The sequence below is a fragment of the Lepidochelys kempii genome, chromosome 5, assembly GCF_965140285.1.
Source record: "Lepidochelys kempii isolate rLepKem1 chromosome 5, rLepKem1.hap1, whole genome shotgun sequence".
NCBI lineage: Eukaryota > Metazoa > Chordata > Testudines > Cheloniidae > Lepidochelys > Lepidochelys kempii.
This window is the reverse complement of record NC_136384.1, coordinates 95,719,239-95,734,953: the sequence shown is the minus strand read 5'-3', so window position 1 is coordinate 95,734,953 and position 15,715 is coordinate 95,719,239. Positions and strand designations below refer to the sequence as shown.

At 40.2% G+C, this 15,715-nt stretch overlaps 1 protein-coding gene across 5 annotated transcripts in view; it reads left to right on the top strand.

Annotated features, from left to right (window-relative positions):
- Positions 1-15,715, top strand: part of VPS13A (vacuolar protein sorting 13 homolog A) — a 262,972-nt gene that overhangs the window by 191,424 nt on the left and 55,833 nt on the right. For all 5 annotated transcript variants that reach the window (XM_073345103.2, XM_073345104.2, XM_073345105.2 and 2 more), the window contains 5 exons: positions 1,375-1,504; positions 8,095-8,330; positions 11,920-12,073; positions 13,120-13,266; positions 13,566-13,647. In XM_073345103.2, the coding sequence (XP_073201204.2) occupies positions 1,375-1,504; positions 8,095-8,330; positions 11,920-12,073; positions 13,120-13,266; positions 13,566-13,647 (749 nt within the window). The remainder of the gene's footprint in view (positions 1-1,374; positions 1,505-8,094; positions 8,331-11,919; positions 12,074-13,119; positions 13,267-13,565; positions 13,648-15,715) is intronic.

The window sequence follows — 15,715 nt, the reverse complement described above, 5'->3', positions numbered from 1 at the left end:
CAAGTCAGTAAAACCAAATTGTTACCCATAGCCACTCATTCATGTACCTCATTTTCTGGGTGCACAACTTGCAACATGTTGGGCCTGATATTCGTAGGCAGTGAGCACTCACAACCCTAGCTGAAGTCAGTAGGGCTGTGAATACTCAGCATCTCTACAAAATGGCACCTTTTGGTGTTTCAGTGGAGGCACTCAAAATTAATGGACTGTGTTGAAAATTGTAGTTTGCTGTTTAGAAGTGTGCAGTTAAGAGGGAGGATAGCTGTTAGTAGGACCCAGTGGCTATAGGCACCCTTTGCTGCAAAAACTACATGAATCCTGCTTCTTTTTGTTTGTTTATATTTTTGTTGCTTGTTGAAATAAGTTGTGGCATTTGAACATATTATTTCTAGCTTGTTGAGGTGTCTTTCAGGAATCCCCCATGCAATTTTAAAGCTATAATAGATAAAGTTCTTTACCCAAGAAACAAACAAAACAGTATATTATAGTGGGGAAAGACCAGTTCCTGATAGTATTACAAAATACTGCACCAGACATACCCCTAGCTGTGTCAAGGCTGAATAGATCTGTAAAGCTCCTACGTTTTTGCAGATATCCATAATACTGAGACACTACAGACTAAACCTTCGTGCCTCAGCCAGCAAATTCTGTGGTAGAGTGTGCTCCAGGTAGTTCCATCTATAAATACATTGTTCTTCTCAAGAAAATATTGTGTGATAGTACTCAGCCTAGATTTCCTTTATGATTTCTAAGCTCTGCTGTCTGCCTTCTTGTTACTTATTTGCCATTAGTAACCAATAAGTGGAGATACTATGAAACAGAACGGAAATTTTACTAATTAATATCAAGTAGATTTCATACCATTTTCGGAATTTGAATAAAATAGATACACAGGTTGACCAAACACAATTGAGGCTTTAAAAGGAAGCAAATATAGGCTATGGATAAGATTTACTAATACCTGTACGAGAAGTTCATTTATGTTGTTAATAAAATATTTTTTAAAATTATAATTCCACTAAGCTGAACTATCCCACACTTCATAAAATTATAAACATGTAATATTGCTTGAATTACTCTCCTCTAAAGTGTGTGTGTGTGTGTGTGTGTGTATGTATGTATTATTTACACACTGTATATTGCCTTAAAGTTCACACTTCTATAGTTTAAAAAAACAAAGTGAAAACCTTTATTAATGTATTCCAAGTGGAATATTGCCAAGAAACAGGAAACCCACGAATGATAGATTGATATTATGAAAGTGAGAATAAATTAACAGGTAAGAAATGTTGCAATTCTTTGATTGGTGTGTTAGATTTTGAGTTTGTTGTTTAAAAGATTGTTGAATATATATTGTTAATCATTATTTTGCAGTTCTCTCAATGTGATGGAAGACTGTCTTATGCCAAATAAAGCAGTACTGTACACCTGGGCTGATCCAGTAGGCTCGAGAAAGTTGAAATGGAAATGTGGAAAGTGCAATGGGGAAGTAACGCAAAAAGATGTATGTGTACTGTTTAACATAATAGAACTCTTACCAGTGCTATCGGTTGATATTGTATTTCTGTATGTTAATTTTAGGCCCCAGTATTGCCCTTCTGATGCCCATAATTATGAAAGCAGCTTTTTGGCACAGACACTAGCAGGCTGGCTGTACTTTATTTACAGACATATTTTTCTAAAAATTGGTACTTGATTAAAATACCTGTTAAAATGTGGTTTATATTTATATGGCTAAGTATTCAAAAGTCAGAAATGTTGATATTAAGGTTGTCTGCCAACCTAAGTTCTTTCCCTTGTGTTATGCACTGCAATAGCCTTTAAATACATGATCTCAACAAATAGAAAAAAAAACAACTGGGTTTGCTTTTTACAGTCTTAGATGCGCACTATTAGAAGGTGGTATACGTGCGTATTATTCTGCAGGTATCAGACAGTCCACGAAAGTCATTCAGTCTTGCATAACCCTGTTGCATTTAGGGCATGATGCAGAGCCTACTGAAGTTGATAGACTCCCATTCACTTCAGTAGGCTTTAGATTATCCTACAACCTGTAAGGTGCATCTTCAAAAGCGTGCAGGAAGAACCTAAAGTATAATACATATTGTATTATTTGAAAAATAGCATGCAATCTTTTGAATTTAAGTGCTTCAGAGTATACAGGAGCAGCATTTAAGCTTATTCATGCAATCTTAACTTTGACATTTTCTTTATTTTAATTGCTTACAGTGTAACTGTAATGTCCTCCTAGCATGGTGGTTGTTCAATGGAATTTTTTAGTTTGTTCTTATTTTAAGAATAAATTCCAGGAAAGTTTGTTAGACACCACTGGACCACTCTATTTTGCGGAGGAGCGCTGATTCACTGAGTTCAGTATCAATAGTTTTTTTTTAGTTGTTCTTGTAGTATCGTAGGGTATGTCTACACTATGAAATTAGGTCGAACTTATAGAAGTCGAATTTTTAGGAAGTGATTTTATACAGTTGATTGTGTGTCTCCCCACTAAGCGCATTAAGTCGGCGGAGTGCGTCCACAGTACCGTGGCTAGCGTCGACTTTCAGAGCATTTCACTGTGGGTAGCTATCCCATGGTTCCCACAGTCTCTGCTGCCCATTGGAATTCTGGGTTGAGCTCCCAATTCCTGATGGTGCAAAAACATAGTCGCGGGTGGTTTTGGGTACATGTCATCAGTCGCCCCTCCCTCCGTGAAAGCAATGGCAGACAATTGTTCTGCGCCTTTTTTCCGTGCGGACGTCATACTGCTTTCAGCAGATGGTGCAGCAGGACTGCCAACCGTCGTCATCGAATGACCGCTTCCGTTGTAATTCTGCTCTGCTGCTTTTGTCTCGATAGCGAATTTCTCCATGTTGGCTGTCATGGGCTCCCGCTTCTGCTGCAACTCTGCTCTCCAGCTCTCATGAATCCACCTCGCAGGTCCTCTAGACATTCTCTATAAATATCTATTTCCATGGCATCTGTCGTCAGCCACCGCTTCCGCTGCAATTCTGCTTTGCTGCAGATTCCATACCACGGCAAGCATGGAGCCTGCTCAGATAACCGTGGCAGTTATGAACGTAAACACCTCGCGCATTATCCTGCAGTATCTTCAGAACCAGAACCTGCAAATGCAGGCGAGGAGGCGACAACAGTGCGGTGACGAGACTGATGAGGACATGGACACAGACTTCTCTCAAAGTACAGGCCCCGGCAATTTGGACATCCTGGTGGCAATGGGGCAGGCTCATGCCATGGAACGCCGATTCTGGGCCTGGGAAACAAGAACAGTCTGGTGGGACCGCATAATGTTGCAGGTCTGGGATGATTCCCAGTGGCTATGAAACTTTCGCACGTGTAAGGGCACTTCCATGGAACTTTGAGACTTGCTTTCCCCTGCCCTGAAGCGCAGGAATACCAAGATGAGAGCAGCCCTTACAGTTCACAAGTGAGTGGCGATAGCCCTCTGGAAGCTTGTAAAGTCAGACAGCTATCGGTCAGTTGTGAATCCATTTGGAGTGGGCAATTCTACTGTGGGAGCTGCTGTGATCCATGTAACCAACGCAATCACTGAGCTGCTGCTATCAAGGGTAGTGACTCTGGGAAATGTGCAGGTCATAGTGGATGGCTTTGCTGCAATGGGATTCCCTGACTGTGGTGGGGCAATAGACAGAACGCATATCCCTGTCTTGGGACTGGACCACCTTGGCAGCCAGTACATAAACCGAAAGGGGTACTTTTCAATGGTGCTGCAAGCACTGGTGGATCACAAGGGATGTTTCACCAACATCACCATGGGATGGCTGGGAAAGGTACATGACGCTCGCATCTTCAGGAACTCTGGACTGTTTGAACGGCTGCAGGAAGGGACTTACTTTCCAGACCAGAAAATAACCATTGGGGATGTTGAAATGCCTATAGTTATCCTTGGGGACCCAGTCTACCCCTTAATGCCATGGCTCATGAAGCCGTACACAGGCACCCTGAACAGTAGTCAGGAGCAGTTCAGCTATAGGCTGAGCAAGCACAGAATGATGGTAGAATGTGCATTTGGACGTTTAAAAGTGCGCTGGCAGAGTTTACTGACTCGGTTAGACCTCAGCGCAACCAATATTCCCATTGTTATTACTATTTGCTGTGTGCTCCACAATATCTGTGAGAGTGTAAGGGGGGAACATTTATGGTGGGGTGGGTGGTTGAGGCAAATTGCCTCGCCACTGGTTATACGCAGCCAGACACCAGGGCGGTTAGAAGAGCATAGCAGGGTGTGCTGCACATCAGAGAAGCTTTGAAAACCAGTTTCATGACTGGCCAAACTACAGAGCGAAAGTTCCGTTCGTTTCTCCTTGACAAAAACCCACCCCCCTCCTTGGTTCACTCTACTTCCCTTTAAGCCAACAGTCCTCCCCCCCTTCAATCACCACTTGCAGAGGCAATAAAGTCATTGTTGTTTCAGATTTATTCATTCTTTATTAATTCATCACACAAACAGGGGGATAACTGCCAAGGTAGCCTGGGAGGGGTGAGGGAGAAGGGGAGCACTGGGTGGGGTGGTGGATGAGGGGAGGAGGGCAGGACAAGGTCACACTGCACTTAAGAACTTTTTGAATGCCAGCCTTCTGTTGCTTGGACAGTCCTCTAGGGTGGAGTGGTTGGATGCCCGGAGGGCACCTCTCCACCCCCAACCATCCCCCAGGTGTTCTTGGGCGTCTGGGTGAGGATGCTATGGAACTTGGAGAGGAGGGAGGTTGGTTACACAGGGGCTGCAGTGGTGGTCTGTACTCCTGCTGCCTTTCCTGCAGCTCAACCATACGCTGGAGCATATCAGTTTGATCCTCCAGTAGCCTCAGCATTGCATCCTGCCTCCTCTCATCACGCTGCCACCATCTATCATCTTGATCCTGCCGCCTCTCCTCTCGCATGTCCCTCCTGTCCTCATGTTCATTTTGTGCTTTCCTGGACTCTGACATTGCTTGCCTCCATGCATTCTGCTGAGCTCTTTCAGTGTGGGAAGACTGCATGAGCTCAGAGAACATTTCATTGCAATTGTGTTTTTTTCACCTTATCTGTGCTAACCTCTGGGACGGAGATGATAGTTGAAACATTTGCAGCTGCTGGAGGAAAAAAGGGGAGAGTATTATTTAAGAAGACACACTTTAGAGAACAGTGGGTAGACTCTTTCACAGTGAACCGAGCTGTTAACATTACATAGCACATGTTCTTTCGGTACAAGGTCGCCCCCCACACACACACCCAATTCTCTGGGATAATCGGTTCACCGCTCCCCCCACTGCGTGGCTAACACCGGGGATGTTTTCTTTTCAGCCACAGGCAAACAGCCCAGCAGGAACGGCCACCTCTGAATGTCCCCTTAATAAAATTCCCCTATTTCAACCAGGTGACCATGAATGAGATCACTCTCCTGAGGATAACACAGAGAGATAAAGAACGGATGTTGCTTGAATGCCAGCAAACACCGGGATCATAAGCTGCCATGCTTTGTTATGCAGTGATTCCAGACTACGTGCTACTGGCCTGCCGTGGTAACGTGGCCTGCCGTGGAAGAGGCAATAAGGCTGCCCTCCCCAGAAACCTTTTGCAAAGGCTTTGGGAGTACCTCCAGGACAACTTCATGGAGATGTCCCTGGAGGATTTCCGCTCCATCCCCAGACACGTTAACAGACTTTTCCAGTAGCTGTACTGGCTGCGAATACATCTCAAGTCTTCAGGGCAAATTAATCATTAACACGTTTGCTTTTAAACCCTGCATTATATTTGCAAAGGTACACTCACCAGAGGTGCCTTCTCCACCTTCAAGGTCTGGGAGCCCTCCTTGGGAGGGTTGGGAGGGTATTGGCTCCAGGGTGATAAACAGTTCCTGGCTGTCAGGGAGAACAGTTTCATCCTCCTCCTCATCATCATCTTCCTCGTCCCCAGAATCCTCATCCCTGTTGTGTGAGACTCCCCCCTTGCAGGAGTCCATGTACAGGGGTGGGGTAGTGGTAGGGGCACCACCTAGAATTTGTATGCAGCTCGTCATAGAAGCAGCATGTCTGGAGGTCTGACCTGGAACGGCCATTTGCCTCTTTGGATTTTTGGTAGGCTTGCCTGAGCTCCTTCAGTTTCACTCGGCACTGCTGTGGGTCCCTGTTCTACCCTCTGTCCTTCATGCCCTTGGAGATTTTTTTCAAATATTTTTGGCATTTCGTCTTTTGGGACGGAGTTCTGATAGCACGGATTCGTCTCCCTGTACAGCAATCCGATCCAGTATCTCCCGTTCTGTCTATGCTGGAGCTTTTTTGCGATTCTGGGACTGCATGGTCACCTGTACTGATGAGCTCTTCGTGGTCACCTCTGCTGATGACCTTACCACGCCGGCCAAACAGGAAATGAAATTCAAAAGTTCCCGGTGTCTTTCCTGTGTAAGTGCATCTGAGGTGAAAGTGCTGTCCAGAACAGTCACAATGGAGCACTCTGGGTTAGCTCCCGGAGGCCAATACTGTCAAATTGCGCCCACACTACCCCAAATCTGACCTGGCGATGTTGATTTCAGCGCTAATCCCCTCTTCGGGGAGGAGTACAGAAATCGATTTTAAGAGCCCTTTAAGTTTAAAAAAAAAAAAAAAAAGTGTAGACCAGGGCCTAGAGACTTCATCCTTGTTAAGTTCTTTAGGACTTTTCCATAAGGGAAGAACCAGAATATCAATTGTTGAAGACTTAGCAGGTGACAAAGAAAGGAAAGAAGCAAAGAGAGACAAAGCAAAACAATTTAATGACACAGGTTTTCAAAGTATGCAATATTGGAGACATAAGGGCCAATTGTTGTTTTCTGAATAAATGGGTAGTGCTACGGGAATTGTGAAACAATTGTATTGCCATTTTCCTTTATTCAGGTAACTTAGTATTGCTAGTTTTGTTATACTGGGGACTTGCCTATGAGAACAGGGTAATTTTTAGTGTGTGGCAGCAAGGTCCACATGGATAGTTAGTGCATGATAGACTAGTGCAAGGTAGATTTACAACCCAGCTTGCAGCACACTGACTGTATAGACAAACCCTGATTTCACAATAGCACAGTTTGTGTTAGTAGAGTTTTTGGATTTAATAGTATTATTTTCTAACATTTCTCCAAGAATTCGAAACCTGGTTCTAAAATTCTAAAACTACAAATTTCAGCTTATTTTTTGCACGTTAAAACCAGTCTGTTATAGGAATTATCCTTTAAACTACTGAGACAAATAATAAACCACATATTTAAAACACAGAACCATGTTACACTCAATTTTAAGTGCAGAACTCCTGTTGAAAACAATAGGAGTTTGTACAAGAATGGAGACTAGATTGTCTGTAAGATCCTTACTTATAAAAACCGTGACAGATTCTTAGTTATGGAGACCTAAGACAGTTGCCAAAAAGCTCTTTTATATCCAGAGCAACCAATCATAATTTAAGATATTATTCCATTTCACTTTTTGAAGATATGGAAATAATTTAATGTATAAGAATATTTTACACATTCTGGTACATAAATATAATGAAAACGGATTTTTTTTATTTTAATCACCTGAACAGAAATGGTTTGTGTTATCGAGGCTATACTTAACAGTACTAATGTATAGTTCACTTTTTATTTCTCTTATGCTAACTGTTCTCTTGGTTTCAGTTTTATGCTTCTCCAGTGGGTAAATATAGATTTCCTCTTCTTTTCATTGTTTCTAATAAAGCAGAAACAAATATTAACTTCTGATGTGTTTGCCTTAGTTTAGTCAATGATCAACATGTGCATAGCTCGCATGGGGGAATAATATTTGCACTTATGCATATTTTGAACTTTATTCCCATTTGTCCCCTTGTCTTAATGAGTGCTTGCACAATTGAGATCTCGCTTCACAATTCAAAATTTTACTATTTTTGAATTTCATATAATGTACTTCTTACGAATATAACCTAATTTCTTCCATTCTTACCCTCTCCAGTGTCCTACCTTCCCAATATAGCTTTTATTTGTCAGTGTCCATGTTGCTACAAAATTTACATTTGTTTGTCAAAGTAGAATGAACAAGAGTTGCAAACTTTTGGGGTTTTTTTCTCCTCATGTAGGACATGATGGACTCTCTCCTCCTGGATAAAAAAAAGAGAGTTTATTTAGTTTCATTTTTTGAAGGCTTGCAACGTATTATCCTATTCACTGAAGATGAGAGTGTATTTAAAGCAACATATGAAAGTGAAAAAGTAGAACTAGCAGAACAAGAAATTGTTCTATCGTTACAAGATGTTGGAATTTCTTTAGTCAACAATTATACAAAGCAAGAAGTGTCCTACATTGGAATTACAAGGTAAAGTAATCTATTAGGTAGGGAGTCACTGTAAGCATTATTTCAAGCATTTTAAACTCAGCTAGTTTTATTTTTAGTTTTATACTTTTTGGTCTGATCTAGTCGTCTTGTTGTTGGTACTAAATCATTGTGTGTTTGTAGGTTGTACTCGGAATTCCATTTCCATTTAGTTTTATGCTTCAAATTGGTATGTGCTTTTTATGGGTATGTGTGTACAGTATGTTATATTAAACTTTCTGCTGCACAGCTTCTCTCCTCATTCATCACTAATGGGTAATACCTCCCACCTGTGGAATTTGGAAGGAGTCCACACTAGTGTAGACTCCAAGTCTAAGCCCTACCCTTCAGCTTAGGCAACCAGATTGTCGTCTTCCACTAGGGGAACAAGTTAGCAGTTCAGTTTCTCCCAGCCAGTGTTTTATAACTAATTTTTATGTTTTTGTGCAGTAGCAACTTCATTTTAGCTTCTAGCTCTTCTCTCCCTCTGCTGAGTTGCGGAATTACCATAGTGTTAAGGCTATAACCCTCTATTTTCTCCTGTGTAACACTTCATGAGCAGCTCCCTCTGACCCCATCACAACAGAGAAGCCCTACTAGCATCTAACCAAGTCTGAGATGTGCTATATATTTATAAGGACTCTCAGAGGGCAAGCGATGGCGACACAAGTCACAAATCCTTACTCATCCAGAAGGGTGAGCTATTCCTCCTCTTTTTGATCAATACTCTGCATCCAGATTCTTTAAAAAACAGCTGGTGGTAACTACAGCAACGCTCAGGTTGCAAGTTATGCATCTGTATCCATTCAGGGACAAAATCCTAATCAGTGCCCACTCATATTTGCCAGGTGCTGGAAATGGTTCAAAATCAGGAGGAAGTTTTTGATCCCAATACAGAGAGCTGCTTTACCAGGGTCAAAATAGGGATGGCTCTACAAATGTTTGCCATAGTGGTAAAATTATGGTCAAAGAACCAAAACTTCATTGAATCACTATTTTTCTCACAGCAATCTCCCATAGCCAGTTGCCAACTAGGATTGCTGGTGGCATGCACAGGTGTTATCGCCTGAGTGGGATTTCTCAAAATGTGTCTCCAGAAATTCCTTCAAAGTATGTAGAACTGCACAGTAGACACAATGCAAAAATAAGCATCATTTCCACATAAAATGACCTCACTTGTGGGCAGGTAAGGACATAGAACATCCTAAAAAAACAACCTGCTTTTCACTTTAGATCCGTGCATACTCACTACAGAAGCAAGCCTGTCAGAGAGGGGAACATACCTTGGATACAAAACAAGTATGGGTCCCTCATTTTGGAAAAAGGAAGACATTAGTTCTCTCAAGCTTACATATTGTTCTGTACCATTTTTCAAAATCTCAGCACATTCATCCTTTTAGTTAACTTGGACAGCTCTGTCAGTGACGTGTCTGAACAAAAACGTAGGAATGACTCTATGGGATCAGACTAGTGGGTTCATCATGTCCAGTATTCTGTTTGTATCTGACTGGGGCCAGCGTCAGATGCTTCAGGGAAAGGTGCAAAAAACCCTGTAGTGGGCAATTCTGGAATAATTGCTTGAAAAGGAAAAGAAAATTTCCTACATCTGGTTGCTAGAGGTTGGCATGTGCTGTGAAGCATGAATGTTCACATGCTTTCCAAAACTGCAGAATAGCTAGGAGTGAAAGCTTCTTCCAGAAGCAATGTTGTGGGCAGAGAAGAATCTGATGCCATTCTGAACTGTTCATGTAAAGGATACGAAAAGAGGAGGAAAAAGAACTGAGGTCATTTTCTTAGTCTTGCACTGGCTTGGTTTGGACCTGATAGAGACAGCCAAGGAATTTCCATTGTACCTGCAGAAGAAACCAGACTTCTTCAGCCAGGGTCTCTATCTGGATATGGACCACCTACAGTTAACAGCCTGGGGTATCTAAAGAGGAGTGGGTTCTCATTTAGCCTTGTAGATGCATTTTGACATCCCAGCGGAACTCAGCCAGAACTCAATTCATTCATTGATCCGTTCAAGTTTCATTTTTGGTCTGAGGGTAAACAAGTATCCTGAAGTTCTGGTGACCTCAGCTACACTGGAATTTCTCCATGATGTTTGGTTCTTGTCCTAAAATTAACCACTATAGAACAGTAGGTACCAATTCTAATGGCAACAGGCTCTTTGACTGAAGATCCTCAGATGTCAGGGTTCATCAGGATGGCCAGAGGAGACAAGCCTGCAACCAGCTATTCTAGTTGCATTTAGAAAGAGACATTTCAGAATTAGTGCCCAAATGTTGTGGTGTGAGAAAAAGATTATTCTTATACTACCAGCAATCTTTCTGGTAAATTCTTCTTACCATACTTGTTGGGAAATGGTTCTCCCATCAATTTTTTTCATTCCTTAGCATTCCTTTAGAAAGATTTGCCATAAATGGACATTTATAAAGCTCTAAAGATGTCTCTCAAGTGTATGCAGTACACATAATAAGTGTATCCTGTTATCTCGTTTTATCCAAAATACCAGGGGTGAAATCCTGGCTCAGTTGAAGCCTGTGGAGTTTTGTATTGGCATCAGTGACAAGCACTTTAGGCCTCAAAGATGCTGCAGGCAAGATGTTAAAATCCTGCACCATTTAGCATGCTAGACATGAGTGAAACCATTCCTGGAGGAAGTTAAGCATGCTAGTGGCATTGTGGGTAGAAAATAGGGTCTGAATATCTTCTGAGGAAACTAGCAAGGTAGGTTTCTTTCCATTAAAAATATTTTGCTTCATATGGGAGGAACAGGCTATTATTCTACTGTAATATAAATTGTTCCTTATTCCTTCCCCTGCCCCACACACACACTTCTGTGATTCATGGCTCACTTCTTGCCATTTTTGCGGATGAGGTGAGAATGCTGGACAGCACAATGTGAAATTTCAGCAAATTTTCTTTTGGTTATCAGCTTCTCTCCTCATTCAGCCCACCCCGGTAGTCTGGTAAATGACCAAAATATAGTTTGTAACCAATTGAAAATTTTCCACAAAGAGAGACGTAAACATAGAATTGCCTGAAGGTTAATTAATGTAATTACAAGTTGTTGATTTAATGCTTATGATTTGTTGTTTCGCATTCATATACAATTCTGGCAAAACTCTTCTGTTGGCCTCAAATGAAGGGAGGGGCTTACTCCTAAGCCTCCAGAACAGTTCTGGGTTATTTCTGAATTCCACAGGTGAGATGCATTACTTGTTCATTAGGAATGAGGAGAGAAACTAAGATATTCAGGTAAGAAATTTTTCATTTTGTATCTTGAACAACTCTGGTAGGGGGAACTGTGTGTAGTTTTTTTTTAAACCCTCTTGGATAGATATGCAGCAGCAATCAAAATTAAATACTACCTAGTACTAATACTAAGTTGCCAATAAATAAATAAAATAACCAGAAAGAGTACTCCATGAAATTTGGTATTTTTTGTTTTTGTCTGTCATATGTTTTATATGTATTGAGGATCCACGTCCAGCAAAATATTTAAAATGATAAAATTGTCAAAATAAACTTGAAACTCCTAATCTTTCATTCTTTTATGTTTACCATTTGTTTTGTTTTCATTTACAAGTTCTGATGTAGTTTGGGAGACAAAACCCAAGAAGAAATCAAGGTGGAGGCCAATGAGCATTAAGCAAACTGAAAAGTTAGAGAGAGAATTTAAAGAATACAGTGAGCTGTCCCCTTCAGAAAACAAGATTGTTGAGCTGGAAACAAATGTTATGGTAATATTTGATAGAACTCTTTACTCTTAGATATTAATTTGTATATAGAGATATACATACATACGTACATACAGGGCAAGAGAAGAAGGAAAATTCTATACATAGCATCAAATTTGGACAAAATTCCAGTAGAGTCCATTTGAAAACCTTTCTATATATATCTCCAGAAAGGATACATTAAGACCTTGAAAGCTACTGTGTCTAGTTTGTTTTTAGCCTTTACCTTATTTAAGGAGGCATAACCGATTGCAGGTTGTGTGTTCATAAAATCTGCACACACATACACAGTCAAGGAGCATTACACTTCTTCACATGATGTTTAATACAAACTTTTTGACACTACAGCTTTTTCTGCTTACATATTTTGTTATGGAATTCTTTAAACAATTATAAATATTATCACTGCTAACATACAAGCAAATAATAAATGTATAGCTTTACTGTGGTAATATACAGCAAAGGTAACAGTATAATTAAATATGTGGTTGATAAAGTGCTATTGGTAAGATAGCATAATAGAATAGCTATGCATGTTTCATTTCTAGGCAAGGTGAATCACTTAAAGCAGTGTTTCATATCATACTGTAACTACCAAGCAGAACATTATAAATGATTTTTTTAAAAATTAAAAAGATTTGAATCTGATCTAAATAGGATCTGAATCTTCCTTTTTCTGTATGTAGTAGGTTTATACTTAAATAATTTGTGCAGGAAACTGAGTCCAGGCTCCTGCCACCTGCAAGTTTATATCTTAGGATGACATTGTTCACCATACTATTGTACATCAACTTTAGATAGCTACATGTAAATAGATGAATAAACCCTCAAAATAAGTGTACAAACTTAGGTCCTAGTCTTGCTTCCGTTGAAGTTAATGACTATCCCCGTTAACTTGAATTGGAGAACATTCTAACATTTGAGCAGTAACACTTTTTAATATTAGTTTTAAAGTTGACTTTCAAAAATGTACACTTTAAAATTAGAGTTTCTGGCTACTGAAGCACACAGCACACCTATGGGTTTTTTTATATATATTAATATTACAGGTTTGTTTAACTCCTAATGGTGGTAACATGAAAATCCAACAACCAAACGAAATTCCTGTAAGAAGAAATTATTTGCCAGCTTTAAATGTAGAATATAGTACATCTGCGCATCAAAAGTCCGTCAGAGTCCAAGTTTACTGGATACAGGTGAGTCTTCCAAAGAACTAAAATGTATGATGACAGACTTAGTAAAGTTACTGTTCAAGAATTGTTTACAATGTTAGGGCTACAGAAATTAGTTTTTCTAAGTTTTGTAACCCAAATGATCTTTTTCAGGAATATATTGAACGCTTTTTGGATCAGTCACTTTTGTGTTTGGCGTGTGTAAAGGATATTTTAGTGTTTCTGTATGTTGCTTACCTAGAGTTTCTTTTTTAATTTTTAATAAACAGTTGCTACTTGAACAGCTAACATACATCATCTTATCCTGTCCTTACCCTTGTCAGATACAAAACCAGATTCCTGGAGCCATATTTCCTTCTGTGTTTTATCCTATTAAACCTCCAAAGTCCATCACCCTGGATTCAGGTTTGTGGATATAGTATAATATATTTCACAGTTCTTACAGAAATATAAATATATATGTTATGTGCATTTGTAAGTGGTTTAGGTTGTCACTATAAGCAGAATAGAAGTTGGTCTCTTTAAAACAGAAAGATGTGCATGAAAAAGAGAGAGGCCACTATCAGTTAAATGACCATAAAACTTGATAACTACAGAGAAAACAAATATTAATATTAAGGAATGAATGATCCAGCCCATCCACCTAAAACCAAATGTACTATGACTGGAAGGCATATTTGGGTGAAATTCTCGTAATTTTAACCAAAAAAAAACCAAACCCCTCTTTCATGCCACCAACATTAGATGTTTCATCCACTATACATAATACTTATTTGACACACACTTTTAATACTCTGAGAATGCACACACTTCCCCAAATTTACAACTGGTGCAAGTTGAATCATTTAAATCAATAGAGTTGCACCTTGCTTACACCAGGTTTGAATTTTGTCCTCAATCTTTGTTGTCATAGCACAGAAAAAGAAGATATGAAGTTTAAAAAAAACACTGCTGGCCAGTGGTTCTCAACCTGCGGCCCGTGTGATATCCTCAGGGCCATACAGATAGTACTGGATGCAGCCCACAATGGTATTTAGGTTAAGAACCACTGCTATAGACCATAAGAGTAAGGATACACTCCAGAGCTATTTCAAAGCCTCAGTTGTAGCCATTCAACCCATAGTTTTTTTTATATATATTTAGTAAGGAAAGGCAACTAGAAGGCAAGCAAGTGGCTCATCATCTAGGGGTCCGATCCTTAATTGGAGTGAGAGTTTCTGGTTCTGTTCTAGTTGCATCCTTGATGTGATTTGTGATGAGCAGTGGGGGTTCTAACTTTGTGGTTACAAGGAAGTTATATTATATCCATGAAAAGCAAATGTACAGGTGAGGAACTCCTTGGGGAAACGTTAGAGAAATTAGTAGCTGAGAATAGAGAAAGGACTCAACCTTCACTATCAAAGCCAGCATAGAAGTCAGTTGGTTGCTCCCAACACCAACTTTATCTGAGAAGGGACTATTACCTTAGCTGAAGGGAAAATGTGGGGCAGGAGTTCCCAATAAAACCTAGATAAATTTTCCTCCAAGCCTTCAAAATCTTCAGCATGACAAAGAAAAAAAATAGAGCATTTGTGTAGGAGAACTCACAATTCATGTACAAGCCTTTTTTTCCCATATTCTCCTCTCCCAGAGTCTTAGGAAATTGTAGGTAGAAGTCTCGGCAAGGCACTGGTTGCAATTTACGCATCTATACCCATATATAGACAACATGCCAATCAGTGCTCTGTCCAGAGAAACAGACCAATTCCTAATGGGAAAGAATTCATACCTACCAGTTATTGAATAGCTCATCTTGATTTTGAACTCCAGTGCAAAGAGTTACTCACCCAGTGGTCAAAACAGGCAGGGGTCTGGACATAAGTTTACTATCATGGTAAAGATTTTTTAGAGATGCAAAATTCCATTCCATTTTCTGGGAGTTGTCATCTATAGACAATTATGTCCAGTGGCTAGGATGTGTGGTGCCATGCATTGGCATCATTCCCTGAATGGGTTTCTCAGAACGCACCTACAGAAATTCCTTCTGAGGACATGGAAACATGCACCTGATAAAATGCAAAATTAGGTATCCTTTTTGGATCGCAACCAGATGTCCCTTTCTGGGGCAGGTAAATACAAAAAACATTCTGAAAGCCAACCCAATATTTGCTCTAAACACTTGTATACTCATTTTGGAAGCAAGTTTCATAGGATGAAGAACATACTTGGAAGACAAATTTCCAAAATCTTAATACACATCGACAGCAATACTATGTCTCAGCCAGAACAAGCACATCCCACAAAAAAATTGACATAGGAGATTGGGCCAGTTGTCGATTGAGTCCAATATCTTGTCTATGACTGTGGCTAGCATCAGCTGCTTCAGAAGAAGGTACAAGAAGCCACATTAGTGGACTATTATGATGCTCACAAAGGAAGTTTCCTCCTACTTTCTGTTACGGATTGGCTTCTGATCTGAGCATGAACGTAGATA